General features: G+C 61.5%; 1 protein-coding gene across 8 annotated transcripts; it reads left to right on the plus strand.

Annotated features, from left to right (window-relative positions):
- The first annotated feature begins 5,105 nt into the window (after window positions 1-5,105).
- LOC149865223 (KRAB domain-containing protein 3-like) lies at window positions 5,106-27,248 on the plus strand. Of its 8 annotated transcripts, none has more exons than XR_016442423.1 (19): window positions 5,111-5,913; window positions 11,127-11,253; window positions 11,624-11,731; window positions 12,625-12,723; window positions 12,800-12,949; window positions 13,088-13,246; window positions 13,971-14,105; window positions 14,693-14,941; window positions 16,672-16,815; window positions 17,294-17,416; window positions 18,607-18,714; window positions 19,026-19,106; window positions 19,777-19,950; window positions 20,135-20,263; window positions 20,896-21,052; window positions 21,872-22,039; window positions 22,934-23,026; window positions 23,437-23,595; window positions 27,075-27,248. XR_016442423.1 is itself a non-coding variant. In XM_090048059.1 (17 exons), exons 1-16 carry the CDS (start codon window positions 5,887-5,889, stop codon window positions 22,035-22,037), a joined length of 2,136 nt encoding a protein of 711 aa, XP_089904185.1. In that variant the 5' UTR covers window positions 5,109-5,886; the 3' UTR covers window positions 22,038-22,039; window positions 22,790-22,889. The 8 variants fall into 8 exon arrangements, 2 of the variants coding, with proteins under 2 accessions (XP_089904186.1, XP_089904185.1); XR_016442425.1 differs by having other exon boundaries at window positions 5,116-5,913; window positions 17,297-17,416; XR_016442424.1 differs by lacking the exon at window positions 22,934-23,026 and having other exon boundaries at window positions 5,110-5,913.
- The last annotated feature ends 434 nt before the right edge of the window (window positions 27,249-27,682 follow it).

A 27,682-nucleotide genomic window follows, 5' to 3' on the forward strand; every position in this document is an offset into this window, starting at 1 on the left:
TATACAGGCAACTGGCCTTTATTTTTCATTCTTAGTAGTGTTTTGAGTTATAAGCCTTAAACCCTGCTAGAGGCAGGCTTAAAGCATCTTCCACTGAGCTGGAAGCTCAGGGATCCCGTTAGCTGGGAGCGGGGCCGAGCTGGTAGCTCAGGGAGTCCATCAGCTGGGAGAGGGGCAGAGCATGGAATTAGAGCAGTGGTTCTCAACCTATGGCCTGTGGGCTGCATGCAGCCCAATCGACATACTCCCATGTGACCTTTTTTTAAAAAAAAGTAAAGACATTTAACAGTGTAGATGTGGAAGGTATTACATAATATGGGTTTGTATTACATTACGGTTGGATAACAGATACAAAACATGTTTTTAATGGATACACAGGAAGTAAGCTGTGTTGGTGCAGCCCACACAACACACTGGGCACCTATACACGTGACGGATCTCTTCTCTGACACTTGCTAATCTGTACGCGGAGCAGGCTCGATTAATCAAGTCTTCTGTGAGTCTGCTGGAGCGTGCTAATTAGCATGCTCCAGCAGCCTCTGTGATTCATGTGTTCATCATCCCCACATTTCAAAATGGCAGCAGGGATGCTTTGACTAAAGTTCGCTGCCATTTTGAAGTGCAGGATGCTGAATACACATGACACTGTGGGTGCTTTAATTAGAGCGGCTCTCAGCTGCTCTAATTAAAGTGCTCTGGAGCATGCAAATAGGTTGCAAACCACTGGATTAAAGGGTCCACCAACCCAGACAGGACCTGACTGTGGGATTAGAAGGTCCATAAGCCCAAGGGTGACTCAATGAGGAACCAGGGATCCAAGCTTTTGATCTGGTATCCCATGATCACCTCTTGGCCAAACTGCCCAGTTGTGGCCTTGGCTCCACCACGATCCGCTGGCTGGGAAATTGGCTTCGTGGTCGGACCCAGAGGGTTGTGATTGATGGCAGTCACTCACCATGGTGCCCTGTGACCAGTGGGGTCCCTCAAGGCTCTGTCCTGGGACCCATACTGTTCAACATCTTCATTAATGATGTGGACATTGGAGTCAGGAGTGGACTGGCCAAGTTTGCCGATGACACCAAACTTTGGGGCAAAGCATCCACGCCAGAAGATAGGCGGGTGATCCAGGCTGACCTGGACAAGCTCAGCAAATGGGCGGACGAGAACCTCATGGTGTTTAACACCGAAAAATGCAAGGTTCTCCACCTTGGGAGGAAAAACCTGCAGCACCCTTATAGGCTCGGCAGTGCTACGTTGGTTAGCACTACAGAAGAAAGAGACTTGGGGGTCATCATTGACCACAAGATGAACATGAGCCTCCAATGCGATGCTGCGGCTAGTAAAGCAACCAAAACTCTGGCGTGCATCCATAGATGCTTCTCGAGCAAATCCCGGGACGTCATTCTCCCCTTGTACTCGGCCTTGGTGAGGCCGTAGCTGGAGTACTGCGTCCAATTTTGGGCTCCACAATTCGGAAAGGATGTGGAGAAGCTTGAGAGAGTCCAGAGGAGAGCCATGCGCATGATCAGAGGTCAGGAAAACAGATCTTACGATGACAGGCTGAGAGCCATGGGACTCTTTAGCCTGGAAAAGCGCAGGCTCAGCGTGATCTGATGGCCACCTATAAGTTTCTCAGGGGTGACCACCAGGATCTGGGGGAACGTGTGTTCACCAGAGCGCCCCAAGGGATGACGAGGTCGAACGGTCACAAACTCCTGCAAGACCGCTTCAGGCTGGACATAAGGAAGAATTTCTTTCCTGTCCGAGCCCCCAAGGTCTGGAACAGTCTGCCAGAGGAGGTGGTTCAAGCACCAACATTGAACACCTTCAAGAGTAAATTGGATGCTTATCTTGCTGGGATCCTATGACCCCAGCTGACTTCCTGCCCTTTGGGCAGGGGCTGGACTCAATCTCCCGAGGTCCCTTCCAGCCCTGATGTCTATGAAATCTATGAAGAGCCCAGGGAGAGAGGTTGGAGCGACCCAGAGGAGTCCAAGAGTCCAGAGAGGGGCTAAGTGGAAGGAAAATAGGAAGGGATAATACCTGTGAGGCTTGGGGCATGGTGTAGGGGTGGATGGAGCCACACAGTTGTCCCCTAAAGCTGTAGTGCTCTGGAGGGGCACAGATGGGCTGAGGGGGCTCAATTATCTTGAGTCCTGAGCAGAGATTAGTGGGGTCTGGGAGAGACCACTTGGTGAGTCTCATGGATGGAGGCTCACTCTAAGGCCCGTGGGCAGCCTCCCTTCCCTAATCTTTATTAAGAACAAGGTGTGGGAGATGAGCTGTCAAGGGAGGGCTGTTTTAGAGTTCGAACCAGGTAGGAGCCATACGGCCATGAAGGGGCATCACAACCACCCCTGGGGCATGAACATGCCACAGTTGTGTTAGATTTAGCTGATTTGGCTATTTATCTTAACCATACCTGCTAAGTGCTGAGTATCAGCTATGTAAAGGTGCTTACTTTTCTGATAGATCCTGGAATCGATTGTTTTCATGAGTTCTGTGCAACTTCTTTGTGCAATTTTAGAATTGTTTAAACCGGTGGTTCTCAGCCTTTGTAGACTCAAGGCACCCCCTGTTAGAGGCGAGGCCTCCCCTTGGGAAATTCACTCTTGGTTTTCACTCATTTTTTGACTCCGGAAAAATGATAGTGCCATTCTTGTGTTGTAAAGAACTCAGAAAGCCCACAGCAGGGCTGAGTGTTTCCAATTCCTACATGAATCCTCAGGTTTTACCTTGCGCATCGTGTTTGCGCACCTCATGGGGCTAATGTCGTGTTTCATCCTGCAGTACCCTGAAAGGATCTCTGGGCACCCCAGGGGGCTGTGTCCACCTGGCTGAGAATCACTGCAAGGTTTCATTACAAAGTCCAGCGTCTTTGCATGGTCGGCAGCTCTGAAGGCTTGTGAAAAGGGCTCAGGGTGGTGCAGTGCAGGGCACAGACATGACTAGCAGTTTTGGTGCCCTGAGCAGGAAGGCTGGTTCTGCTACTGATGTGGGGCTGCCTTTCTGGATCAATAATGCCCCTTGGGAAATCTGCCCAGGGTGGCTGGTTCTCCCATGTGTAACCTCGACTGCTTTTCGTCTCTGGGGGCGCTTGTACACGTTGTGTATTGTTTAGGTTGAGCATTCCCAGGGGGCCAGCACTGCGCAGACTCTCCCAGGAACTAGAGCAGGGTAGCAGTAGTCTTAGCACAGGTGGGTTCAGGCAACAATGGGGCAAGAGGCTTGGGGCTGGCAGGGTGCAGCAGGCCTCCGGATCTCGGCCTCCTCCCAGAGCGCTGCACCCAGCTCCGACGGGACGCACGGCTCCTTGCACTCTCCAGTGAGCATGCTCTGGCTTTGGAGCATCAGAGCAGTTTCCTGGGCAATAAAGGGGCAGCTCCGGATGGAAGGAGCTCAGGGCCGGCCTTGCCCAGTTGCGCAGGGCTCCCTGGGGTGGCATACGGACCCAGTCACCCCTGCCTCTATGATAAAGGGGTAGGGGGATGAACACTCATTTGGAGCCAAATTAAAGTCTAAGCTAAACCAAATGGTTCAGCCAGGTACAGCCGTTACACTTATTGCACGGTAGCTGCACAGAAGACGCTCTGCAGCTGTGACCAATAGGCAGTTGCATAAAAATGGCAAACCCTGCTCTAAGATAACCCTGGATGGATGCGGCCTCGGACTTCAGCGCTGTAGGTCAGAGCGCCATAATGAACATCTGTACCAGACCCACCGTGACTCACGGCAGGTTGCGTTTTGCCGATATCCCACGGGGCTCTGTGGCCCCCGGTCACCCCTGTTGCAGGGCGGTGCTCTAGCCTCGGCCAGAGCTCCTCTGGTCTTCTCGAGCACCAGGCTGGCCCTGGCGAGAGTCAGCAAAGCCTCTGTCCCCAGGCCCGCCCGCGTCCTCCCTCTGGTTAGCGTGGCTCCACGCGCACGAAGAAAACGGCTCGTTGCTGAGTTTCTCTTATTGTCGTGGGTGGAGGTGAGCATGTGCCGAATGTGGGTCTGCTGCTATTTTAGGCTCAGAGAAACTAGGACCCCTTCTGCTCACAGTTAACCAGTCTTAAGGACTAATTCATCTGCACCGATTTCTGGCCACGGGCAAGTTCCCTCATGGATACAAGGCTTTTGACATGAAATGGAGTTTAACTCCTGGCTATTGAACAAGGCTCAGAATGGCAGCAAGGTAAATTTGGTGATGAAAATGTCCTCTAAACCCGGTCTCTACCAAGGTATATAGCAGTTCTGTAACACGCTCGCATTGCATTGTGCTTTTCAAGCGCTGTTACAGAGCCTAGGGGTAGATGGGAATCCCAACTCTTATTACTATAACAAATATACTTGAACATGCCCAAGTCATAGAAAATGAGGGCTGGGAGGGAGCTCAGGAGGTCACGTCTGGTCCAACCCCTGCTCCAAGCAGGACCCGCCCCAACTCCCTCGTTGCCCACCTACCGTTGCATTTGGTGGTCCCTGGCTGTGATGCCTCCAGTGGCACGATCCTCGCTCCCGTGCAATGTTGGGGTGTCTGCATTGCATTGTATGTCATAGCATGACAGCCAGGCGAGTGCCTGCAGCCATATCTGAACGAAGCCCTGGGCTAATTTCTTCAACACACGTGTTCCCAGGCAGCGGGCTTGCTTTGGGGGCAAAACAGCATTTCCCATGGGGGGAATTCCCACCTGGTCAGTCCTGGCACGCTGCTGTCTCCTCTCCCAGTCCCACAACGCCTTTCCGGGGGTACACTCATGGACCGTAGGGATGGACAAGCCTGGAGAGGTCTCTGTCCGGCTCCCTGCCCCACGGCTGGAGGAGGCACTGACACCGCTCTCTCTCCATTTGCCTGTAACCATAAAAACCACTATGCGCAGGAAGAAAAGGTGATAGCAAAGTCCGCCAGCCCGAGTGTGTGCACATAGGGTTTTGCATAACGACCCAATGGTGAACACTTTATTATGCAAATAGCCTGCCCGTAGCAGTAGAAATAGCTGTGGCGAAGATAAGTATACACGTGACAAAAGAGTCATTAAAAAGTTTGGGAACAAAGAGCCATTGGACTGTCCCCTAGCTGTCCCAGCAGGACAAGGAGCAAGACTGGCTTCGCAAGAGGGGGTCATTGTGGCTGCTGTGCTGTGGGATTATCCGGGGCCCGGGGCAGCACGCATCAGAGACGGCATTTTGTTTGCGGGATGTGGGAAGTGCTTTTCTTTCCCTCCGCGCTCTGGGCTGGCGGGGCCGCAACGCGGCACCAGGTACAGCGAGACGGAGCGGCCGATTTCGTCCAGGCCCGGCGGGTTCCCGATGCCCTTGCTGCACGCGGGAGCGGGCTCTGCTTGTTGCCGCAGCACGGCGCGGGGGCCGGGGGGACAGACGGGTCACCCCGGGAAGCAGGGCAGGTCCGGCAGGCTTGGGGCACCCCTTGCCGTAGGCAGGCCGGTGGCTGGGTGGGGTGGCCGGGGTGCCTTCCCCTGCGTGCCCCTCGTCTCTCGCTCTGCCTTCGAGCATCCCTTGCGGGAGACGGGGCCTGGGCCGGACCCCACGCAGCAGCACTGGAGCCCTTGCAGGCAAGCGAGCCCCTGCCTGTGGCTGGCCACAGCCCTGCCTGGGGAAGGGGAGGCGGGCGGCCTGCTCCCCTGGCTGCCAGGGAGCCGGCGTGCGGGCTGCCGGGGGCTGTAGTCCCCCTCGCTGGATGCCAGCTGGCTCCACGCGGAGGGAACTACAGCTCCCAGGCGCGCCGCGCCGGAGGGTCGTGGGGCCCGGGTTTGAAGCACTGGGCGAGGGAGCCTGGCCGCTCGCAGCGGGTCCATCCCCGCAGAGGTGCGGCGCACAGAGCCCCCCGGCCCAGGCAGCGAGCAGGAGGCGAGGGTCTGCCTGGCTCCCACCTGGGAAAGCAAAATGTCTGACAGGACGGATGCTGCCCAGGTAAGGATGGGCTGGGGGTCAGCCGGGGCCTGTTTGCACTGGACCCCCGGGAGGAGTTTGCCTGAATTCACGAAGCAAACCCGGCGCTGGCCTCTGTCCGGCTCGGCTGCCTCGGCTTCGGAGGCCAGCTGGGGTGCCTTGAATCGGAGGTGCTGTGATGGGAGCGGGGGGCTGATGCAGTCACGGTCTCGGCTGCCGGCTCAGCTGGGGCCCTGGGGGGTGCTGCTGGGGCGTAGGCGATGGGCCTTGTCCGGCCCTGGGGGTCGTGTCTTTGAATTTGAGCTTGACCCTGGTCGCCTCTTGCCCACCTGCGCTGGCTGGAGCTCGGCGGGCAGGGGCAGAGACGGGGCTCTGCTCGTGCGTGGCTCCAGCGCTCTCCCGGGGGTGGAGAGGCCGAGTGCCCTGGAGTTGATCAGGGTGGGGGGGTCCTGGCCAGGTCTTCCTCGGGGTGGAGGAGAGGACCCCCCAGTGCCTCCCCGCAGCTCGCCTGGACCGCCCGCGTGGCAGCTAGGAGCTGAGCGCGTTTCGGTAGCAGGTGCCAAGCTGTGCCAGGCTGGGCGCAGGGCTCCCTTGCGAAGTCTGGTCCTGGGCGACCCGCTGGCTTTTACCCCGGATTTGTCCGTTGCTGCACAACTTCCTTCGCAGGAAGCCTTTCCTCTCCCCCTCCGCGCCCATTAAGAGACCGCCCAGGGGACTGTGATTAGAGCTAATTAGCCCTGCCTGGTGGGATCTTGCGGGGCTCGTGGCTTGTGTTGCGCAGCTTCTAATGGCACGTCGGAGGGCGCGCAGTTGTGTGAACGGCTCGTGAATCTGGCGGATGCCCCGAGGGGCCCATGAAGCAGCCCCTCGGCACGCCGTGCCCGGGACAGCCCTGCTCCGTGAGCAGCGAGGGACTCAACGGGAGCAAATGTCATTTTGCCGGCGCTTGTGGACCCTGGCAGGGGAAGGTGCATAGTGTCGGGACCCCGACGCAGGGCTTCCTCCGTCTCCCCGGTATGGCATCAAGCACCGTGCACTCCCCAGGGCCCCTGAGTGCCTCCCCGTAGCTTTCCTGGACTTTCCGCACGGTAGCCAGGAGCCGAGTGCATTTCGGTAGCAGGTGCCAGCCTGTGCCTGCAGTTTGCACCCGGCTCCCCTGAGCACAGAGGGGCCCTGTCCTTTCCCCCGGTGTGACAAGCCCTGGTGCCGGGTGACCCTGGAGGGACCTAGGCGTGTGACTTCTGCTCCCAGCTCGGGCACCAGGCAGGGCAAGGCACTCGGCCTTTGTTTCTCTGCCATCTGGGTGCTCTGTGGGGCAGGGAGCGTGGCCCCGGGAAGGTCTGTGCCGGACTGAGCACAGGTCATGCAGGCAGGCCGCACGTCGCGGTTAGCTCAGCACCAAACTCGGAGTGGCCTGAGTGTTTTCCTTGTGGGAATCGTGCTCCGGATGTCGGCAGGCCCCTGCATTTGTACAGCGCCTTGCACATGGGGACTCTCCCCTTGGCTGGGGCTCCTAATACCCTTTTGTGTTACAGAGGGTCCCTGGCAGGCGGCGTTCCCTCTAAGCTGTGCAACGTGCACGGCCGTGGCACGAGCGCACCTGGGCGGCCGCGCGCGCCGCGCGGCTTAGAGGGAACGCGGCTGGCAGGACCCCCGGGATCTTTTTTGCACCTCGGCAAGCAGGTGACGCCGCGTTGACTCCCTGCATCGGTCCTTTCTCACCCTCGTACGGCTGCATAAATAAATGCGACACAGCTAGGGCCGGCAGCAGCTGCAGGTCCTGGCGCAAAGCCTGCGGGCTATTCACAGCTGACAGGTGCAGGGGCGAGCAGAGACCGGCCTCGTCAGAGGCGTGAGCTGGGCGTCCACCCCAGCCGCGCAGCGCCCAGCACACGCCTTGCACACGTCTGGTCCCCCGTCCCCTCTGCCGGGGCAGCGCAGCCGGCCGGACCCTGCGCGGAGGGGCACGATGACCGGGATCTCTGGGAGCACCTGGCACCCCCGGGTTTTGCCACGCCACGTGGCCCTGTTTCACCTACCACGGGTCCCTGGAAGATTGGCTACGTCGTGGGAAGACTGAGCTGCAATGGGGGTGGACCCCCACAAGCCCCTTGCATTGCTGGTTCTCCCCATCTTGGGCAGGGGCTGCGAGGAACTCACCGTGGTGGTGGGAGCAAGGGACAGCCCGATGCCATCTGGACCTAAGGGGTGTTAACGGGGGCCCGAGAGACCCCAGGCCGAGGCCGTGCCCCCGCTGCAGGGGAAGGCAAAACCCTGCAGTGCGGACCAGTCTGAGCAGGGGGGAAATCCCTTCCTGCCCCAGTGCAGCATCGGGCTGAGCCTGAGCGCAGGGGCAGGACCCTCCAGCCGGGACCCTGCGGGGTTGGTGCCAGAGGGGCATCGGCCCCATCCCCAGCCCGGGCTGCAGCAGCACCCAGCGCCTCTGGGGGAGGCTTAAAACCACCTGACACATGGAGCAGGGCGGGAGGCAACCAGCAAATGCAGAGCAGGTTATGTCCCGTCAGCCCTGAGACGGCGTTGTGCCCCCACGGACGTGTCCGTGGGCTGTGCCCGGCTGGGGGCGTGCAAGCACACCATGACTGTGCCAGGCCTTGGGCAGAGCCGGCTTGGAGCAGGGGGCATGAGGCAGCAGGGACAAGGGATGGTTGTACTGAGTCTGGGTTTATTCCCTGGTCTCCGGCATCCAGTCGTGTCACGGACTTGTGATCCCAGCCCCCGTCTTTTGGACCGGCGCGGTGCGGGTGAGCACCCGGCCCGGGGGTTCGCCGGCTCCTTGCTAAGGGAAATGTGACCCCGGAGCAGGGTGGCTTCCACGGTGCTGTGAAGTATCCGCCTGTCTAGGGGCTGTCCTGCCAGGTGGGGTCCCTGCCTAATTAAAGCACCTGACAACCAGCTTTCCTCATTAGCACCTCCTAATAAGATGAATGCACGTGCTCTCCCCTGCACCTTCCCTGGGCTGGGAGGGGATCTGCACATGCAGTCTCCTTGCATGGGAATTGCATTCGCATGGAGGGTCTGTCTGTATGCTCAGCTGCCTGGGACTCAGCTGCGTGCCTGCAGGAAGCACTGCCAGAGCCCCCCATTGCTCCCCAATGCCTGTCTCGCTCCCCAGGCCGTCCGGGCCTTGCTGCTTGTAGCTGGGTGCTGGGGCTCAGCTGCAAGGCCATGCACCTTCTGGGACAGCCCTTCCCCAAGGTTAGAGCCCCCCGCTCTGAACCCGACCCATTTTGCAAGCAGATGCTGTGATGCGGTTGCCCGTGAGAGCCGGCCCTGGACAACCCTTCCCAGTCACAGCCTTGCAGGTCGCTACTTGCCCCTGCTGGAGATGCGCCCATTTGTTGTGCAACAAAGACTCTCCGAACGCCCCTCAGCGCCGAGATGTAAAGTAGCTAAATCCTCAAACAATAAACAATAGCCAGGAGCAGGCGTTACAGGTTTAACAGGTTATAGGTTATGGGCACATACCAGGCGGACGGCTCCGGCCAGCTCCCGCTGCCCCTGGCATGCTAGGCAGACCCCTGGTCTGGCCGTGTAGCAGCTCCCGTGTCGCGTGCTCCGGGGCCCGGGCTCCTTGCTCCCGCAGCCAGGTCCGGTGCGCCCCGGCGCTGTGGCAGTGGGCACCCACACCGAGGCCTCTGCTTGGCTCTGTCAGGCCACGCTTCTGTACGCTGGGCTGGGGGTTTCTTCTCCCTAGCTCAGACCGGCTCTGGGGATGCAGGTGTGGGAAAAGCCCAGCTGCCGGTGAACGTGCGGCGCCTGGTTCCCGTGACCCCGGGCGGCGCGGCACACGCGGCCGTGCGGCAGGACCGGTCTCCAGGGCCCGTCAGGCGTGCACACCTCTTCCCGCTGCCCCTTCCTGGCTGGGCTGGGGGCGGACAGAGAGGCTCCCGGAGGGGCAGGGAGAGGGCTTGGTTTCCATCCTGCTGCTCTGCCCCTTCTTTGTAGCAGGCGGGCGAGAGGTCTCTCAGGACCCTGGGAGCTGAGCCGCGGCACGGGGCCGTTCAAGCGAGCGGGTCTGGATGATCTCCCCCCCTGAGTTGTGCGGTAATTGGCTGCGGTCCTTGCGGGACCCCCGGCACGGCTGTACGAGCACTCGTGGGCTCTGGTGTGGGGCCGGAGGACTGGAAGAGGCCAGCGTGGTCCCCATCTTCAAAAAGGGGAGGAAGGAGGACCTGGGAACTATAGGCCAGTCAGTCTTACCTCGATGCTGGGGAACCTCTTTAAGAAGGGAGGAATAGGCTATAGTCAGACCTAGACAGGAGACAGGAGACAGGGGTGGGCGGACAAGAATAGGGTGGGATTCAACACCGACAAGTGCACGGTGCTGCACCTCGGGAGGAACGACCGGCACCATACCTACAGGCTGGGGAACTCCCCTCTTGTCAGCACGGAGGCGGAAAGGGATCTGGGGGTCATCACTGACTCCAAGATGAACATGGGCCGGCAGTGTGGGGACGCGGTCAGGAAGGCCAACCGCATCTTGTCCTCCATCCACAGACGCATCTCGAGCAGGTCCAGGGGGGTGATCCTCCCCCTCTGTGTGGCACTGGTCAGGCCGCAGCTGGAGTCCTGTGTCCAGGTCTGGGCGCCGCGCTTCAGGAGGGATGTGGGCAGCATGGAGAGGGTCCCGAGGAGGCCACTCGCATGATCAGGGGACAGCAGGGCAGGCCCTACGAGGACAGGCTGCGGGACCTGAACCTGTTCAGCCTCCACAAGAGAAGGCCGAGGGGGATCTGGTGACCTGTTACAAACTAGTCCGCGGGGACCAGCAGGCACTGGGGGAGTCCCTGTTCCCCCAAGCACGGCCAGGAGTGACCAGGAATAACGGTCACAAGCTGGCAGAGGGGAGGTTTAGGCTAGATATCAGGAGGCGCGACTTCACGGTCAGGGCGGCTAGGAGCTGGAACCAGCTTCCAAGAGAAGTGGTGCTGGCCCCTACCCTGGGGGTGTTTAAGAGGAGGTTAGATGAACATCTTGCTGGGGTCATTTGACCCCAGTGCTCTTTCCTGCCATGGCAGGGGGTCGGACTCGATGATCTGCTCAGGTCCCCTCCGACCCGACCAGCTATGAAACTGTGAACCTGAGTGGCAGCAGGTGGCGGCAGGTGGCGGCTGTGCCTGGGGAGCAGGGATAAGAGCACGGGGCGCGAGCGGCACAGCTCCCTGGGGGTGTCTGCACCCCAGGCTCTGGACCCAGCCCCTCGTCTCCCCCAGGTGCTGGTGACGTTCGAGGACGTAGCGGTGCGGTTCTCGGCCGAGGAGTGGGCCACGCTGGCAGGCTGGCAGCAGGCGCTGCACAAGGAGGTGATGGAGGAGATGGCCCAGCTGCTGCTCTCGCTAGGTGAGGCGGTGCGGCCCCTGCCTGGGGGTCCCAGCACCCGGCTCAGCCCTTCCCCATGCTGCAGCCTTCAGGTCCCCTCCGGGCTCAGAGCGGCGCTAAACCTGGGCCCGGCAACCCCTGGTTTTCTGCAGCCCGCGTGGAGGAGGCTGGCCTGTCCCCACCTGCTGCCCTGTCGGTGCTGCAAGCAAACCGTGCTGGGACCGTCCGATCGCAGGCTTTGCTCTGCCGTGTGTGGTCGGGTGCAAAGAATAGGTGTCACCTCCGTCCTCTGCAACATCAGCTCCCGGCCGCTGTCGTTCCCTAGCTGACGAGTCCCTGGCCAGCCCGGCTGGGCAAGGCTCACCGTGCCCGTCTGTCCCGTTCCCACCAGGTCAGTCCGTCCCCGCCCTGGCTCTCCTCTCCCTGACTGACCCTCAGGAAGCGGCGGGGAGGCCGCTTGCCAGTGACGCCGCGGGGAGAGACCTCAGTGGCGATGGAGGTAAGTGGGCCACCCCCAGGGCTCCCCGCAGCTGCAGCAAACGCTGGTTAATTCGCCAGGCCCAAGGGAAGTAATGGGGGAACATGCAGGGGCGACCAGTTATCAGTGCTGCTAAGGGGTCTGTGCTGCCTGCAGAGCAAATGAAACCACAGCGGGGGATTATCCCACAGACCAATTAACTGGGGTTTGCTGCTTCATTGCATCTCTCTGAGGCCGAGGATTAGGCGGATCATTGGGCAAGTGCCTGTGATATCACGTTGCATCACATCCGGCCACACGTGATGCCCAATATGAGCCCCTGGTCCACGGCTGAGGTTTCCTGGGGGGCCTTTGGCAAGTGGGTGGGGTGAAGGGGAGGCCACAGGGTCTGTAGCATGGGGCTGCAGCTGCTCCAGCCTCGTGCTCCTGCTCCGGCTGGGAGCACGACAGCCTGCTTGGGGGGCAGAGCACCACCAGCACCAGGGACCCTGCTCTTCTGCAGCCCAAGGACAAGGTTCCCCCTGGGTGACAGTTGCCATGGGGCTGGTCCCATCCCCGCTGCCTCTGTGCACTGCTCTGGTAGCAAGTAGGGACCGTTAACAACCAGCACGTGTTGGGGGTGAGCTCCCCAGTGCAGGCACAGCATTTCCCTTGCAAACCCTGGCAAGGCTGGGAGTTGGGCGTGGGAGGAGGCAAGCCCATCGCCCCTGGTGCTTAGAGGGCAGGAGTGAGGCAGCACCTCGACCTGCAGCAGGAGCGAGAGCAGCCCCGAGTCTCGAGGATGCAGAGATGCAGCAAAGCTGAGCCTCCTGGGCTGCATGAGTGGGAGCTTTGCCAGACCTCCTGTTCCCTTGTAAAGCAGAGTGGGGGTCCACGAAATCACAACCGTGCATGAAGGCCCCTTGCCTTTGCAGGAGAAGAACGGGCTTTCCCAGGGGATTACCCAGATGCGGATGTGCCCGGGGACCCGGGGCAGGTGGAGGAGGACGGGTCCCCCCTGGGCACCCAGGAAGGTAAGAAGTTTCCAGGTGTGGGACAGATCCGGTGGGGGACGGGTCACCACGCGGGGCTTCCCCATGTCTCACGCAGGGGAGCCGCGGGGCAGCCTGCACCTCAGCGCCCTGATGAAGCTGGTGAAGGAGATCCCCGAGTTCCTCTTCGGGACCCCCAAGGCCGCTGCAGACCCAGCCGAGGCTGCCGGGGGCAGCGATGCCGCGACGAGCACCGAGCAGGCTGGCGGTAAGGGCGCGCTGCCGCCCCAGCCGCGTTGCAGAAGCCCCTGGCCAGGCTGGGCCTTGCACGCCCTGGCGAGCCGCGGGTCAGGCTGGCGGGATGCGTGCATGCAAGCCCAGGCTGACCCTGGCCGTGTCTGTGCAGTAAAAACAGAGGAGCCCTCTGAGACCCCTCACCCCCCGGGCCTGGACAGCGGGGCAGTGGACGTGGCTCTCAGCTGGCCTGGCCGCCCGGATACCCCCGCCGGCTCCGTGTCCACCAGCGGCACCGAGCGGGGATCTCCCCCGGGGAGCCTGCATGCAGGTGAGTCGTGGGAGCACTACTCGGGGTGATGGTCTGGGGTACAAGGGGCTACGAGCTGCCTGGGCAGCTTGGCACGTGCCAGGGCAGTGCTGTAGGTGCGATACCATCTCGGGCATCTGAAGGGTGGTGGAAAGGTTTAGGCTTGAGGATGTGGGCATAAGGTCACGATGCTGGCGTGAAGGAGTAGCGGCAGGCAGCACAGACCCCTACCCCAGGGTAACTCTTCCTAGTTTGGTGGTGAATGAGCCCTGGGAGAATCGGGGAGAAACCTCTGCGGGGGTAAGTCAGGCCGGCTTGGGTTTCATCCATCCCCTTTCATCCATTAGGTAAAGATGAGCAGGCTCTTCTGGGCCGGGTGGTGACATGAGGGCCCCGTGCCCCAGGACAGCCGTGCATCTCTCTATTCCTGATCCCACGATAGGGTCCAGATGTCAGTGACAGTGGGGTAAATACATGTGTGTGCACACCTGGAGATAATCTACCCCTGTTGGGTTGCACCCATCGACATCCCTGGAGGACCACACCGATGCCATGAGGTGGCTCAGCCCATGCGGTTTCTCACAGGACCCAAACAGCCCCACGGTCCCCCCTGGCTGGGACATTCAGTGGGGTTTACTGTAGGAGACCAGCTCTCAACTGAACGTAACTGGATCCAGGCCCATCTCCCTGCCCTGTCCTGCTTATGCTTTCACACCTGCTAATATTTATCCCGATGTGAACCTAGCTGTACCGATGGCGAACAGCCCTCTCCGGGGTCTGCTGAACTGCCTGAAGGAGATACCCACCTGCCTCCGCGACACGCGGGGAGACAAGGGTCAGAAGAGGCTGGAGATGGAGACAAGGGCCTGGCAAGCCACCGGTGAGCTCAAGGGTGTTTCTACCGCGCTGTGCAAGACAGGCAGTGTCTCACGGGGTGTGGGACGCTTGTCCCCCTGTTCAGGGTCAGACTGACACCACGTCTGGGGGCAGGAAGGAATTTTACCCCCTGGTCCGGACTGGACTGGGGGGGTTGCCTTCCTCTGTAGCAGGGGCACGGCCTCTGCCTGGGCGTTACCAACCGTGGCCGCCGCGGCCGCCTGCTTCCCCCGTGGCGGGTGTGGGTCTGCTGCCTGGTGCTGTGTTAGGGTTGACGGTTGTCTTGTGCAGCGTTTAGGTGATGGTTTGTCTGGGCTTCTGCAGCATTTAGATGATGTTACAGCTCTTCCCCTACTGTCCATGGGCTGAGGGGCATGCCCACAATAACCACTACACATATGTTGCCATACGATGTTCTTCCCATGCTATGTCCCCCGCAGTGCTCGACTTGGTGCGGGTGAGGTCTCAGAGGGCGGCCCTGGGGCACAGGACGTGGTTGCAGACGGGTCACTAATTAGGAAATTAGGTAGGGACAAACTCTGTGCCCTGCTGGAGGACGAGCCACTGACCCCCTGCCCCGGCACTGTTCAGGGAGCAATGACAGCTGCAGGACGGGGGCTGATACATGGCCTGAATCAGTTGTGAAGACCGAGGCGATGGCAGAGAGCTCCCCGCTCCGAAGCCTGGAGAACTGTTTGAGGGACCTGGCTGCTGCGGAGAGGCCAAGTCATCCTGGCACGCCTGAGAGCAGCCCTTGCGATGGCAGCTCCAGGCAGGAGCAGGAGCAGGAGCAGGAGCAGGGGAGCCTGGAGCTGAGGGCGCGGAGATGCCCCGGTGAAGGTACGGTACACCTGGGCAGAGCTGGGCCTGGCCCGTCTCCCACTGGAGGCAGTGGGATGGCTCCTCTGGACCTTGGGGATCGTGGGGCTGGAGGCAGTTTGCACAGCTCTGCGATCATGGCTTGGTGCCCGGGGGGCGGATCATGGTCTCATAGTTTCATAGTTTCTAGGGTCGGAAGGGACCTGAGCAAATCATCGAGTCTGACCCCCTGCCCTGGCAGGAAAGAGGACTGGGGCCAAACGACCCCAGCAAGGTGTACATCTAACCTCCTCTTACAGACCCCCAGGGCAGGAGCCTGCACCACTTCTCTTGGAAGCTGGTTCCAGCTCCTAGCCGCCCTGACCGTGAAGTCGCACCTCCTGATATCTAACCTAAACCTCCCCTCCGCCAGCTTGTGACCGTTATTCCTGGTCACTCCTGGCCGTGCTCGGGGGAACAGGGACTCCCCCAGTGCCTGCTGGTCCCCCCGACTAGTTTGTAGCAGGCCACTAGATCCCCCCTCAGCCTTCTCTTGTGGAGGCTGAACAGGTTCAGGTCCCATAGCCTGTCCTCATAGGGCCTGCCCTGCTGCCCCTGACCATGCGAGTGGCCTCCTCTGGACCCTCTCCATGCTGCCCACATCCCTCCTGAAGTGCGGCGCCCAGACCTGGACGCAGTACTCCAGCTGCGGCCTGACCAGTGCCGCACAGAGGGGGAGGATCGCCCCCCTGGACCTGCTCGAGATGCATCTGTGGATGCAGGACAAGGTGCGGTCGGCCTTCCTGACCGCGTCCCCACGCTGCCGGCCCATGTTCATCTTGGCATCAAGGATGACTCCAAGATCCTTTTCTGCCTCTGCACTGACAAGGGGGGAGTTCCCCAGCCTGTAGGTATGGTGCCAGTTCTTCCTCCCCGGGTGCAGCACCGTGCACTCGTCAGTGTTGAATCCCATCCTATTCTCATCTGCCCACCCCTGTAACCTTTCTAGGTCTGATTGTAGCCTGTTGCACCCTTCTAGTGTGCCCACGTCCCCCCACGTCTTAGTGTCATCAGCAAATGTGAACAGGTGCTTTTTACCCCCTTGTCCAAGTCACCGATGAAGATGTTGAACAGTGCGGGCCCGAGGGCCGAGCCCTGTGGGACCCCCCTGCCCACGTCCCCCCAGGTTGAACATGACCCATCCCCCACCGCTCTCTCGGTGCGGCCCTCCCGCCAGTTGGGGACACATCTGACCGTGCGGGTGTCGACACCGCAGCCCCCCGTTTCTCAATGAGAACGGGGTGAGAGACGGTGTCGAAGGCCTCCCGAGAGTCCAGGAAGACGATGTCCACTGCTGCCCTGTGTCCAAGGTAGGAGGCACCAGGTTGGGCTGACAGGAGTAAACGCGGTAGAGGCCGGCAATGGACGTTCCCTCTGCTCCAGAGCTGACCCATCGGTTCCTGCATCGCGGGTGTTTGCCGAGGGCCTGGGAGCCAGAGAGTGGTGTCAGGAGACCTGAGGGTGTTATGGCATCAGAGCAGGTGGCACAAAGCCGTGAGATTCGGTTTGTGCCCCGCGCCCAGCCCAGCAGCTTTCCCTCAGCACGATGCCAGTCACCGGAGGTTTCCTCTGTCCGTGCCAAGTGCCGCCTGCATTTTGGGGGCCGCAGGATGAATTGCGCCCCTGAAAAAGCCTCCCTTTGAAGCCCCAGCCCCTGCGGGGTTTGCAGTGCTGCGAGGCAGCATCGAACCCCCCAAATGTGTCTGTTCCAGCGCCAGCTGCTGCGGGCACGCCTGATACCACAAGCGACCTACCCGGAGACAGACAGGGTGGTCCCAGCTCATCCGGCAGCGCGGAGGGAGAGAGGGAGCCGAGGGGGCTGCCGGTGCCGCGGGCCCCACCACGGTGCCAGGAAGGTGGGCTGCGGCTCTTGCATCTGCATCCTTTGTGGGCACGAAAACGAGGGCTGCTTTCCCCTGTACCGGGGCACAGCTTTGGCTTGGGATCTCTCGAGCCTATATTAACAACCTTTTATAGAAGTCGGAAGTTGGCTGCCGCGGTCCTCCTGCTTCTCCGGGGGCAGGTTCGGGTGTGACGCCTGGCGCTGTGTCGGGGCTGGTGGTAGTTTAACCAAGAGTTTAGAGGATGGGCTGGTCTGGGGGTCATGCCTCAGGCTGTGACCTCTGGAGCTCCCTTTCGCCCCACTTCCCTAGGCTTCCTCTGACTTCTCTATGATCAGACAGGGCCGGGCATACGCTCTCAGCTGCGTGGGTCTTCGGGGTGAGGAGCACACGAGACGTGGGACCCGGTCTCTCTGCCGCCGGGTGCTGGTGACGGAGCCGCCCGTCTCGGGGGGCTCCGCAGAGCACGCCGCGACTGTTTGTCTGTGCCCAGCAGCTGCGCCGGCCGAGGAGAGCCCCTTGCAAGGCCTGCTCAACTGCCTGAAGGAAATCCTCGTCCGTGGGCCCCGGCGTCCCCCCTCGCCGGCTCCAGGGGAGAGCCGCCCATCCCTGCGGGGTGAGCGCATGTCTCCGTGCCTCGTAGAGTGGGATACTGCTCTCCGCCCATGGCGTCTCGCTCGGGAGCTCGCTGCCGGGGGGTTACCGAGGCAGGCATGGCCAGCACTTGAGGAAGGTGTAGCTACGTATGGGAGCAACCCCTTTGGGGTCAGGGACCTCATGGTTGCAACCCCATCCCGGCCGTGACAAAGCGCAGGAACTCCCCGTCCCCGAGGGGAGGAGCACATCCCACCATGCAGCTGCTCTGTGTCTGACCTCACGGTCCCCGTCCCCAAGGGAAGCCCGCACGGACCCTCCAGGAGACGGGCCCGGGGACAGCAGCTCTGCCAGGACCTTGAAAAAGGGGATGCAGATGACACGGTGCATCGTCACGCAGAATACAACGCATGCTCCTTTGGTTAGAGAGGAGCCAGGAGCTTGGGGGGTGGCACCCCAGTACTGGGCTGTGGACTCTCCATCCTTGGAGGTGTTTAAGACAGAGCCCTGGCTGGGACGGTGTGGCTGGGGCTGGGGCCGGTCCTGCTTGGAGCAGGGGGCTGGACGAGACGTGACCTCCCGAGGTCCCTTCCAGCCCTCGTTGCCTGTGAGTCTGTGCTTTTCTATCCTGTTTAAGAGCAAAGCAGAACCAAACAGTAGCCACTGGAACACACACTCACGTGCTCGATTATATATGAAGTTCAAAAAACACACCGTAGTCCAAGCAGCCCCGAGATATTGTGTCATTAGTCCCAGAGCCGTTAGAGTTCAACGCGCACCTCGTGCTTGGATTCATTAAAAAATCTAGCCTCTGCGAGCGTCTTGACGGTGCCTCCAGTCCTTCTCCGCCCGTCGTGCCTACACCTGCGCTAGTATCCCCCCCGCGTCGCTCGGTCCGCAGGGCTGTGACTCAACGCCTTCCCATGGGAACAGTCCGAGTCCTACATCACGGCTTCACCTCTTTCCCCTGCCCGGCTCCCACGACCTCCTCTCTTTCCGTGACCATTTTGGTTCACACGGTGGGCTTAAACCAGAGCGCTTGTTTCACCCGGGGTCGCGCTGAGTCTGGATCGGCTGTTGTCCAGCGCCCGCCGCATCCGAGCCATCTCCCAGCGGCACGGTTGTCCCGGCGAGGCCGGGTGGACGCGGAGCGAGGTGGGAATGCACCTTTGCTCTGAGCCTGCCTTGCTGACTCTGCCTTCTTTCTTGCAGTGGAAACAGAAACAGGCTCCGGAGCTCCCCACGGCCCCGGGAGCCACCGGGCCCTGGCAGCAGGAGAGCGGTGCCCGGAGACCCGGGGCAGGAGCTGCCGGGGGGAAGGTGAGTCCGGGGCTGGCTGGCAATACTCCCACCACAGGAGTGGCCGCTGGAAAATCCCCTGCTGCCCAAACCGAGACACCACGGGAGTGCATCCCGGCTCCTGCACCCTCCTGCTGGGAGGGCTCGCCCCGCTCGCCCAGCCGCCGGGCAGGGGCCACCCCTGGCTCCCAGCCTCGCTGACCTCAGATGACGTGCGCTGAGCGGGGCAGGGAAGCTGCCCTGGGGTCCTCAGGGGTCTGGGGGCGCAGGAGATGCTGTCCTGGCCGTCTCCACCATGCAGGGGCAGGGCTGAGGGTCCGGCTTGTTCCCAGGTGCAATGAAGACGGAGGGCAGCACGGCGCCTTCCCTGCCCCGGGGTCCGTCCAGCGGCTGGGAAGAAGCACGCCGGCTCGGTGAGCCCACGCGGCCCGGGGAGGAGAGGAGCCGGGAAGGGGCATCGTTGCGGGGTCGTGGCACGGAGGGATTCCCTCGCAGCAGGGCAGAGGGACAGGGCCGCAGGCAGGCTCACCCAGCCAGGCCTGGCTTCCAACGTCCGGCTCCCATTTAGCAGGTCTCCGGGGCCTGTGCACGGGCGAAGGCAGCAGCGACGGTGGGAGACGCGCTGCGTGGGGCCATGCAGAGTCAGGCGGTGCCTGGGGCGAGTGGGGATGCAGCCCAGGGCAGGGGCTACCTGGCACCCGCCCCCGGACTCTCCATCTCCTGCCCCCGGCACCTCCACCCTGCCCTGAGCTCCTGGCCAGGCCCGGACCCAGGCAGGGGACAGTACCCACGGATCAAACAACGCCCCAGCAGCAAACAGGGCTTGGGCTGGGGCAGCCGAACTCCGAAGGGGACGCACAGGCCCCCCCATTAGCACACGTGCGGCCCGCGGACCCGCGCCAGTCTCGGGCTGGTCACCGGGAGCAAACCTTGCACGGAAGTCTGTGGGCATGCGTGCCGCGCCTGGACGTGCCCTTGCCCGCTCACACCCGTTCACCGCGGCGGTGCAGCCCGGGGACCCTGCTGATAGCAACCTGAGCTCGGGAGTGCCAGCTGCTGATATTATGCCCATTGCTTCTGTAGTGAAAACAGAGGCCGGGACGGAGGATGCCGCCTGGCAGAGCCGGCTGCGATGCGCGGAGCATGCGGCTGCACGCAGGCCCTGTGCTCCGGCCGGCCCCGTCTCTACCCACAGCCCTGATGGGGACAAGGCGCCGTGGAGGGTGCCACTGGGGCCCTGGCACTCGTACCCTGAAGGTAGGGACGGTGCTGGCTCACGGGGGCAGTCCTGGGTGCCACGGGGTTGTAGCAGTGAGGACGTGGGGTCAAGCGTGAGCCCTGGAGGAGATGGGACAGAGCCTGGGGGCGTCCCCGAGGGCATGCTCTGTGTCGGGGGCTCTGGCCCAGACCTGTGCTGGGACCGGTGCTATTTCTCAAGCAGAGCCGGCTCCGGGGACCAGCCCTCTCCGCGGCCTGGTGAACTGTCTGAAGGGAATACCCGTCCCCAGCGCCTGCCTGTCCAGCCTGGCCGGAGCCGAGGCCGCCCCGCCGAGAGCGTGGCCTGGAGAGGGTGAGTCCCGGCGTGGGCACAGCCCTGTCCCTCCCAGGGCCGTGGCACCCGTGCGCAGACACGCAGGGCCTCTCGGGATTGCGGTCTGCACGCACGAGGCTCCCCAGGGACCCGCTGTTGTAGGGGTCTTGCCGTGTGCAGGGCTGACACGCTCAGGTGCAAGGGAGAGGTGCCAGCAGCACGTGCTAACCGCCCAGCCCCTGCTTGCCCCGGCCCGGGCGGGCCCGCGGGCCCGATTCTGCTCACGCGAGGAGCACTGGCCCGGGTTTCTCCTGAGGCGTCGGGCCGGGGAGGGGAGGAGAGGAGCAGGCAGCACCAGGGCACCTGTCCCAGCCTTGGCCCGACGGCTGACGCGACGGAGGAGCAAGCTGCCCGGGATCTCTGGTCTCTTGGCACCACAGAAATACGCTGATGGGCCCGCCGGGTACAAAGTCACTGGGGAGGGGGCTGTTCATGCCACGTCCCCCCACAGCCGGCCCCTCGCGCGTGGCTTCAAAGGCAGCGGTGCTTGGCTGCGGTGGTGTGAATGTTACGTCTGTCCTTGCCTGTGCTCCGGGGGGGTTTCCGCGGCTCAGAGCCCCGGAGAAGCCCTGGCTGCCTCCAGCGCTCGGGGTTGTGCTTTGTCCGAGCAGACGTCGGTGCGGAGAGCTCGCCGCTGCGGGGCCTGGAGAACTGCCTGAAGGACATCCCCGTCGCCCAGCCCCGCCAGGCCCACCCGCCTGTCTGCCCCCCCCCGCCGCAGCCCCGCACAGCGGCCCCCCGGGACGGCGTGGAGGTCACTGGGAGAAGGTCAGTGGCGCGGCTACAGCAGTGCCGGCGAGCTACGGCACTGCGGCTTTAACCCTGGAGCACCACGGCTTTGCTCCACCTCTATGGTTATAGGAGCACGCCGAGATGACCCTCACATCCTGACAACTTCCGCCGTCCCGCTGGACACAAGGCTATGAATGTTACGCCTGTCCACGCCTGCATTTCCCAGCCGGGAAGCAATTTGAGAGGTGGCACCATAGTGTTTGGGGATAAATGCGGCTGGGCGTTCAGGCAGTCCCCCTGCTGCCCCATTAGTTCTCCCATAAAGGTAAAACTACCCAAGGCAAGGGCTGGCTAGCAGAGAGGCAGGGGCTTGACCTGATCCTGCCCACGGAAACTGTAGCTCAGAGCAAAGGGTTTTGGTGATCCCCGAGGTCACCCCAGCAGCGACACAGGAGCTGAACTCGGGTTCAGTGTCCCTGGGTCTGTGGCTGCAGGGACTGACTAGGAGCACCAGCTTCCAGCTGCAGCAGGGGAAACTGAGGCTGGAGACGGGGAACTGACTCTGAGAGGGGCCCGGCATTGGCACAGGCTGCCTGGAGGAGTCGTGACGTCTCCACGCTTGGAAGTTTTCAAGAGCAGGTTGGACGGACGCAGGGATCTGCCGTGAGCAGAGGGATGGACCCGGTGCCCTCCTGAGGTCCCTTCCAGCCCGATTCCCTTTGATCCTAAGCCCCTGCAAGGCAAACAGAGTGGACAGGCAGAGACAGGCTCTCCCCGCAGCCTTGCCAGGGCGAGGCCGGGGGGAAACGGAGCCGAGGCCGTGAGCTGCTGGCTTCCCCTGTGCTCATCATACAGACCTCGGTGCCGAGACCTCCCCGCTCCGGGGCCTGGAGAACTGTCTGAAGGAAATCCCCGTGGCCGTCCGCAGCCGATGCGGCACTCCCGCCAGCAGATGCTCGGTGGGCGGCACGCCGGAGGGACACGGGGGGCCCGAGCTGGCCACGCGGCCCCTGAAAACTGAAGGTACGAGAAAACGTTGAGCTGGGTCAGCTCGGCGATGCTGGGCTGCCCCAGACAGCTGCAGCGCGGCCTGGTGCAGGGGTTTCTGGTAGGGGCTTTGCCGGCCCTTGCGCATGGCAGGGGGATGGCTGTCAGTGAATGTAAAGAGGGTTTTCATCGGGGGGCCTGGCCTCCACCACCACCGGAAGGGGAGAGGCTGAGGGAAATGGGCTGATCTAGACTGCGGAAGAGAAGACCGAGGGGGGTTGACTAGCAGCCTTCCCCTCCCCGCAGGGGGGCTGCAAAGAGGATGGCGCTGGGCTGGTCTCAGTGGGGGCAGCCGGCGGGACAAGGAGCAATGGGCTCAAGCTGCAGCAAGGGAAGTTGAGGCTGGAGATTATATTAGGGAAAACTCTCTCACTGGGGGGTGGTGAAGCACTGGAACAGGCTCCCAGAGCGGTGGTGATTGATTCGCCCCCATGCAGTCCACTCCTGCAGTCAGGACCCTGGAAAGACTGAGACTGTGGGGCCAGGGTCAGATGAGACCCTTTAGAAAGGACCGAGTGGGCCATAGAAGCAGCAATGTCCTCTTCTCCACCACGTGGATCCCACCCACTGTGGGTGCTGGAGGGTTGGACGGTGGGTGGGACGCCACTGCTGCCACCTGGGCTGCTCCCATCCATGGGCCGTGGTGGCAGTCATAGAAATATAGACGATGAGGGCTGGGAAGGAGCTCAGGACGTCACATCTAGTCCAACCCCCTGCTCCACGCAGGACCAGCCCCAACTACACCATCCCAGCCAAGGCTTTGTCAAGCCAGGTCTTCAAAACCTCCAGGGATGGAGATGCCACCCCTCTGGGGAGCCTGTTCCAGTGCTTTACTACCCTCATCATGAGAAAGTTTTTCCTAATATTCAGCTTCAGCTTCCCTTGCTGCAACGTGAGCCCATTGCTCCTTGTCCTGTCACCTGAGAACAGTCCAGGTCCATCCTCCTTTGAACCCCACTTCAGGTAGGTGAAGGCTGCTCTTCAATCCCCCTCGGTCTCCCCTTCTGCAGACTAAACCACCCCGGTTCCCTCAGCCTCTCCCCACCAGTCCTGTCTCTCATTGCCTGAATCATTTTCATTGCCCTCCACTGGACTCTCTCCAACTTGCCCACATCCTTTCTGTAGGGGGAGGCCCAAAACTGGACACAGGACTCCAGATGTGGCCTCCCCAGTGCAGAAGAGAGAGGAAAAATCACTGCCCCTGATCTGCTGGTAATGCTCCTACCAATGCAGCCCAGGATGCCGCAGGCTTAGCACAGCGCTGCTCACAGGCAGAGGAGTTCTGCGGGGTGCCCCTGGTCGAGCTGGGGCAACAGCCCCACGGACCTCCCAGCTCTCCCAGCCTTGCACTGACGTCGATTTTGTTGCTTTAGTTAAGATCGAAGCACTTCCAGAGCATTCCCGTCTCCCCGGCCTGGGCAGCTCTGAGAAAGAAGTGCCCCACTATCCCAGCAAGCTGGCTTCCCGCAGCGTGGAAGGAGACCTGGGGCCGAGGCCAGCGGATGCTGGAGCCTGGCGCTCGTACGTGGATGGTGAGTCCGTGCTGGGGGACGATGCACCAGTCCAAGCGCGTGTGGGTGGACGGCTGTGTTGTGCTGGGCAGCACCGGGGTCCAAAGCACGCCATGTCCTTGCACGCTCCGTTTTGCCCTTGGCCGGGCACGTGCATGCTCACTCCAGCTCCTTCCCCGCTAGCCTCTAGAAAGTCCCCAGATCTTCCTTCCAGAGGGCAAAGGGCAATCGGGTGGTGCAGCAGGGCTCGGGTGCGGCCGGAGCTCCTTCAGAGCGCCCAGGCACCGGGCAGGGGAGGCGCCGGGGCTCAGCTGCCCTGCTTCATGTGTTACGTGCGGCCGACCTAGTTGCGCAGGCTGCAGGGCATGCCAGCCCCGTGTCTGTCCGGCGTCTGCTCCAGCGCTGGACCGCGTTCAGAGCTCATCTCGAACTTCAGTTCCCCCTTCTGCAGCTTGAGGCTGTTGCTGCTAGTCCAGTCCCCTACGGCCACGTCTCCATCCCCCGTGTCATCACCCTTCAGGGAGTTGCAGACTATTATCCTCCACCTTGGGAGGAAAAACCTGCAGCTTCCTTATAGGCTCGGCAGTGCTACGTTGGTTAGCACTACAGAAGAAAGAGACTTGGGGGTCATCATTGACCACAAGATGAACATGAGCCTGCAATGCGATGCTGTGGCTAGTAAAGCGACCAAAACGCTGGCGTGCATCCATAGATGCTTCTCGAGCAAATCCCGGGACGTCATTCTCCCCTTGTACTCGGCCTTGGTGAGGCCGCAGCTGGAGTACTGCGTCCGGTTTTGGGCTCCACAATTCAAAAAGGATGTGGAGAAGCTTGAGAGAGTCCAGAGGAGAGCCACGCGCATGATCAGAGGTCAGGAAAACAGATCTTACGATGACAGGCTGAGAGCCATGGGACTCTTTAGCCTGGAAAAGCGCAGGCTCAGGGGTGATCTGATGGCCGCCTATAAGTTTCTCAGGGGTGACCACCAGGATCTGGGGGAACGTGTGTTCACCAGAGCGCCCCAAGGGATGACGAGGTCGAACGGTCACAAACTCCTGCAAGACCGTTTCAGGCTGGACATAAGGAAGAATTTCTTTCCTGTCCGAGCCCCCAAGGTCTGGAACAGTCTGCCATCGGAGGTGGTTCAAGCACCTACATTGAACACCTTCAAGAGTAAATTGGATGCTTATCTTGCTGGGATCCTATGACCCCAGCTGACTTCCTGCCCTTTGGGTGGGGGGCTGGACTTGATGATCTCCCGAGGTCCCTTCCAGCCCTAATGTCTATGAAATCTATGAAATCAACTCCCCCCCAAGCTTCTTTTCCCTTCTCCAGACTAAATAGCCCAAGCTCTCTCCGCCTGTCCTCATCAGTCTCGCCTCTCGGGCCCCTAGTCATCGGTGTTGCTCTGAGTCGTATACTTGGACTTCAGGAAGGCCTTTGACACGGTATCCCACCCCATACTGGTGAACAAGTTAAGGGGCTGTGACTTGGATGACTGCACAGTCCGGTGGGTGGAGAATTGGCTGGAGGGTCGCACCCAGAGAGTCGTGGTGGATGGGTCGGTTTCGACCTGGAGGGGTGTGGGCAGTGGGGTCCCGCAGGGCTCGGTCCTTGGACCGATACTCTTTAATGTCTTCATCAGCGACTTGGACGAGGGGGTGAAATGTACTCTGTCCAAGTTTGCAGATGACACTAAGCTATGGGGCAAAGTGGACACGCCGGAGGGCAGGGAGCAGCTGCAAGCAGACCTGGACAGGTTAGACAAGTGGGCAGAAAACAACAGAATGCAGTTCAACAAGGAGAAATGCAAAGTGCTGCATCTAGGGAGGAAAAATGTCCAGCACACCTACAGCCTAGGAAATGACCTGCTGGGTGGCACGGAAGTGGAAAGGGATCTTGGAGTCCTAGTGGACTCCAAGATGAACATGAGTCGGCAGTGTGACGAAACCATCAGAAAAGCCAATGGCACTTATCGTGCATCAGCAGATGCATGACAAATAGGTCCAAGGAGGTGATACTTCCCCTCTATCGGGCGCTGGTCAGACCGCAGCTGGAGTACTGCGTGCAATTCTGGGCGCCGCACTTCACGAAGGATGCGGATAACCTGGAGAGGGTCCAGAGAAGGGCCACTCGTATGGTTAAGGGCCTGCAGGCCAAGCCCTACGAGGAGAGACTAGAGAAACTGGACCTTTTCAGCCTCCGCAAGAGAAGGTTGAGAGGCGACCTGGTGGCTGCCTATAAGTTCGTCAGGGGGGCACAGAAGGGAATTGGTGAGTACTTATTCACCAAGGCCCCCCCGGGGGTTACAAGAAATAATGGCCACAAGCTAGAAGAGAGCAGATTTAGATTGGATATTAGGAGGAACTTCTTCACAGTTCGAGTGGCCGAGGTCTGGAACGGGCTCCCAAGGGAGGTGGTGCTCTCCCCTCCCCTGGGGGTCTTCAAGCGAAGGCTGGATGTGTATCTAGCTGGGGTAATGTAGGCCCAGCACTCTTTCCTGCTTATGCAGGGGGTCGGACTCGATGATCTATTGAGGTCCCTTCCGACCCTAGCATCTATGAATCTGTGAATCTATGAATCTATGAATAGGTCTGCATCCTTCGCGCAGCGCGGGGCCCAGGAAGCGCGGGGCGTCTGTCGCGACGCGCGGGGCAGTTCAGCGCTCCCAGCCTGCAGCACAGGGGCCCGGGGCAGCTGCTCGTCCATGTTCGCCTGTCCTCTGCCTTTCTCCGGTATTAGGCCATCAGAGCAGCAGCTGCTCCTGCTATCAGTGAGGCGTGCCAGTCCGAGCGGGGAGGGAACAAAAGGTCCTTTGCAACGCTCGCAGCGGTCGTGCCTTTCTCGGCACCTCCCAGGAGCGTGGATCTGACCCTGGCCTGCTCCGCTCCACATTGCCCGTGGCTTCCTCCCTCCAGCTGTTCGGCTCCGCTCTCTTTGGCTCTCGGCGGGGCTGAGCGCACGTCCTTAGGACGCACAGGATAGATGCTGCCATGGGCAGACCTAGGATTTGCAAAAGGGGGGCATCCCACATAGCCCAGCACATATTTTTCTCCAGGTAACAAAGAACCTACAAGCTTTGCTAATAGGCTGGGGGCCTAGGGGTGGATTTTCCAGTTTAAGATTGCACCAAAAACCAGTGTTGCAATGAGTTAAAAGCTGCCTGCAGAGAAGCGGGAGCTACCAGGAGCAACAAACAGACGGCAACCTTGCAAAGCAAAGGCTAGCTTGATTAGCGGACTGTCGAAACCATGTTCGTTGCTCCGAAGGGCCTATTCCCCCTCCTGTAACTGCGGTGCAGGCGTCTCCCGTTGGGTAGGCTGGAGGACGCTCGTCCCCGTGTCTTGTGGCCCCGGCCCCCGTGGTGGTGGAGTCTCATTTCCCTTCCGCGCGCGGCTGGAGAGCAGGCCGGCGAGGCTGGGGTCCTTCGGGGGGCTGGCAAGATGCAAGGGAAGCTCGGAGGTGCAAGGTGGGGGCTGACTCGCCCCTGGCTGACGCAGGAGCAGCCACGGAGGACACGCCACCGCTCCGGGGCCTGGAGAACTGCCTCAAGGACATCCCTGCGCCCCAGCCCAGATGCCCCAACGCAGCAGCTGGCCCCTTACGAGCCAGCCTGGCCCAGGTGGACGTGGAGCCGTGGAGGGCAGCGCCGTGGCCCTGGGGAGCGAGCGCAGGAGGCAGGATGAGCTGCCGGACGGAGGTGCCCGTCTGCAGACCCCGCGCCTCCAGCACCCCCTCCGCCGGCAGCGCCGAGACGGAGCCCGGCCCCCGCAGCCCCGGGACCGGGACGTGGAGCCGGTGCCACGAAGGTGAGCCGGCGCCCTCATCCTGTCCCAGGCTCCCTCGGTGGCTCTGCTCGGGGCCGCTGTAGGGCCCGGGGGGCTCACGGGAGCGTGTTAACGAATGGGGTGGGGGCCAACGGGGCTGCACGGGAGGGGAAAAGCGGCGCGTCTGCAGGGGCGGGGGGTGGATGGAGCCTCTCCCGCCCCTGAGCCCAGGCTGGTTTTGTGCACCTTGTTTTACCGCAGACGCAGCCCCCCTGCACGGCCTGGAAAACTGCCCCAGGGACCTTGCGAGCGAGGGATGTTCGGGCTCCAGCAATGGTGAT

Source organism: Crocodylus siamensis, chromosome 5 (assembly GCF_052110815.1).
Source record: "Crocodylus siamensis isolate JL-2025a chromosome 5, ASM5211081v1, whole genome shotgun sequence".
In the NCBI taxonomy this organism is placed as follows: Eukaryota; Metazoa; Chordata; order Crocodylia; family Crocodylidae; genus Crocodylus; species Crocodylus siamensis.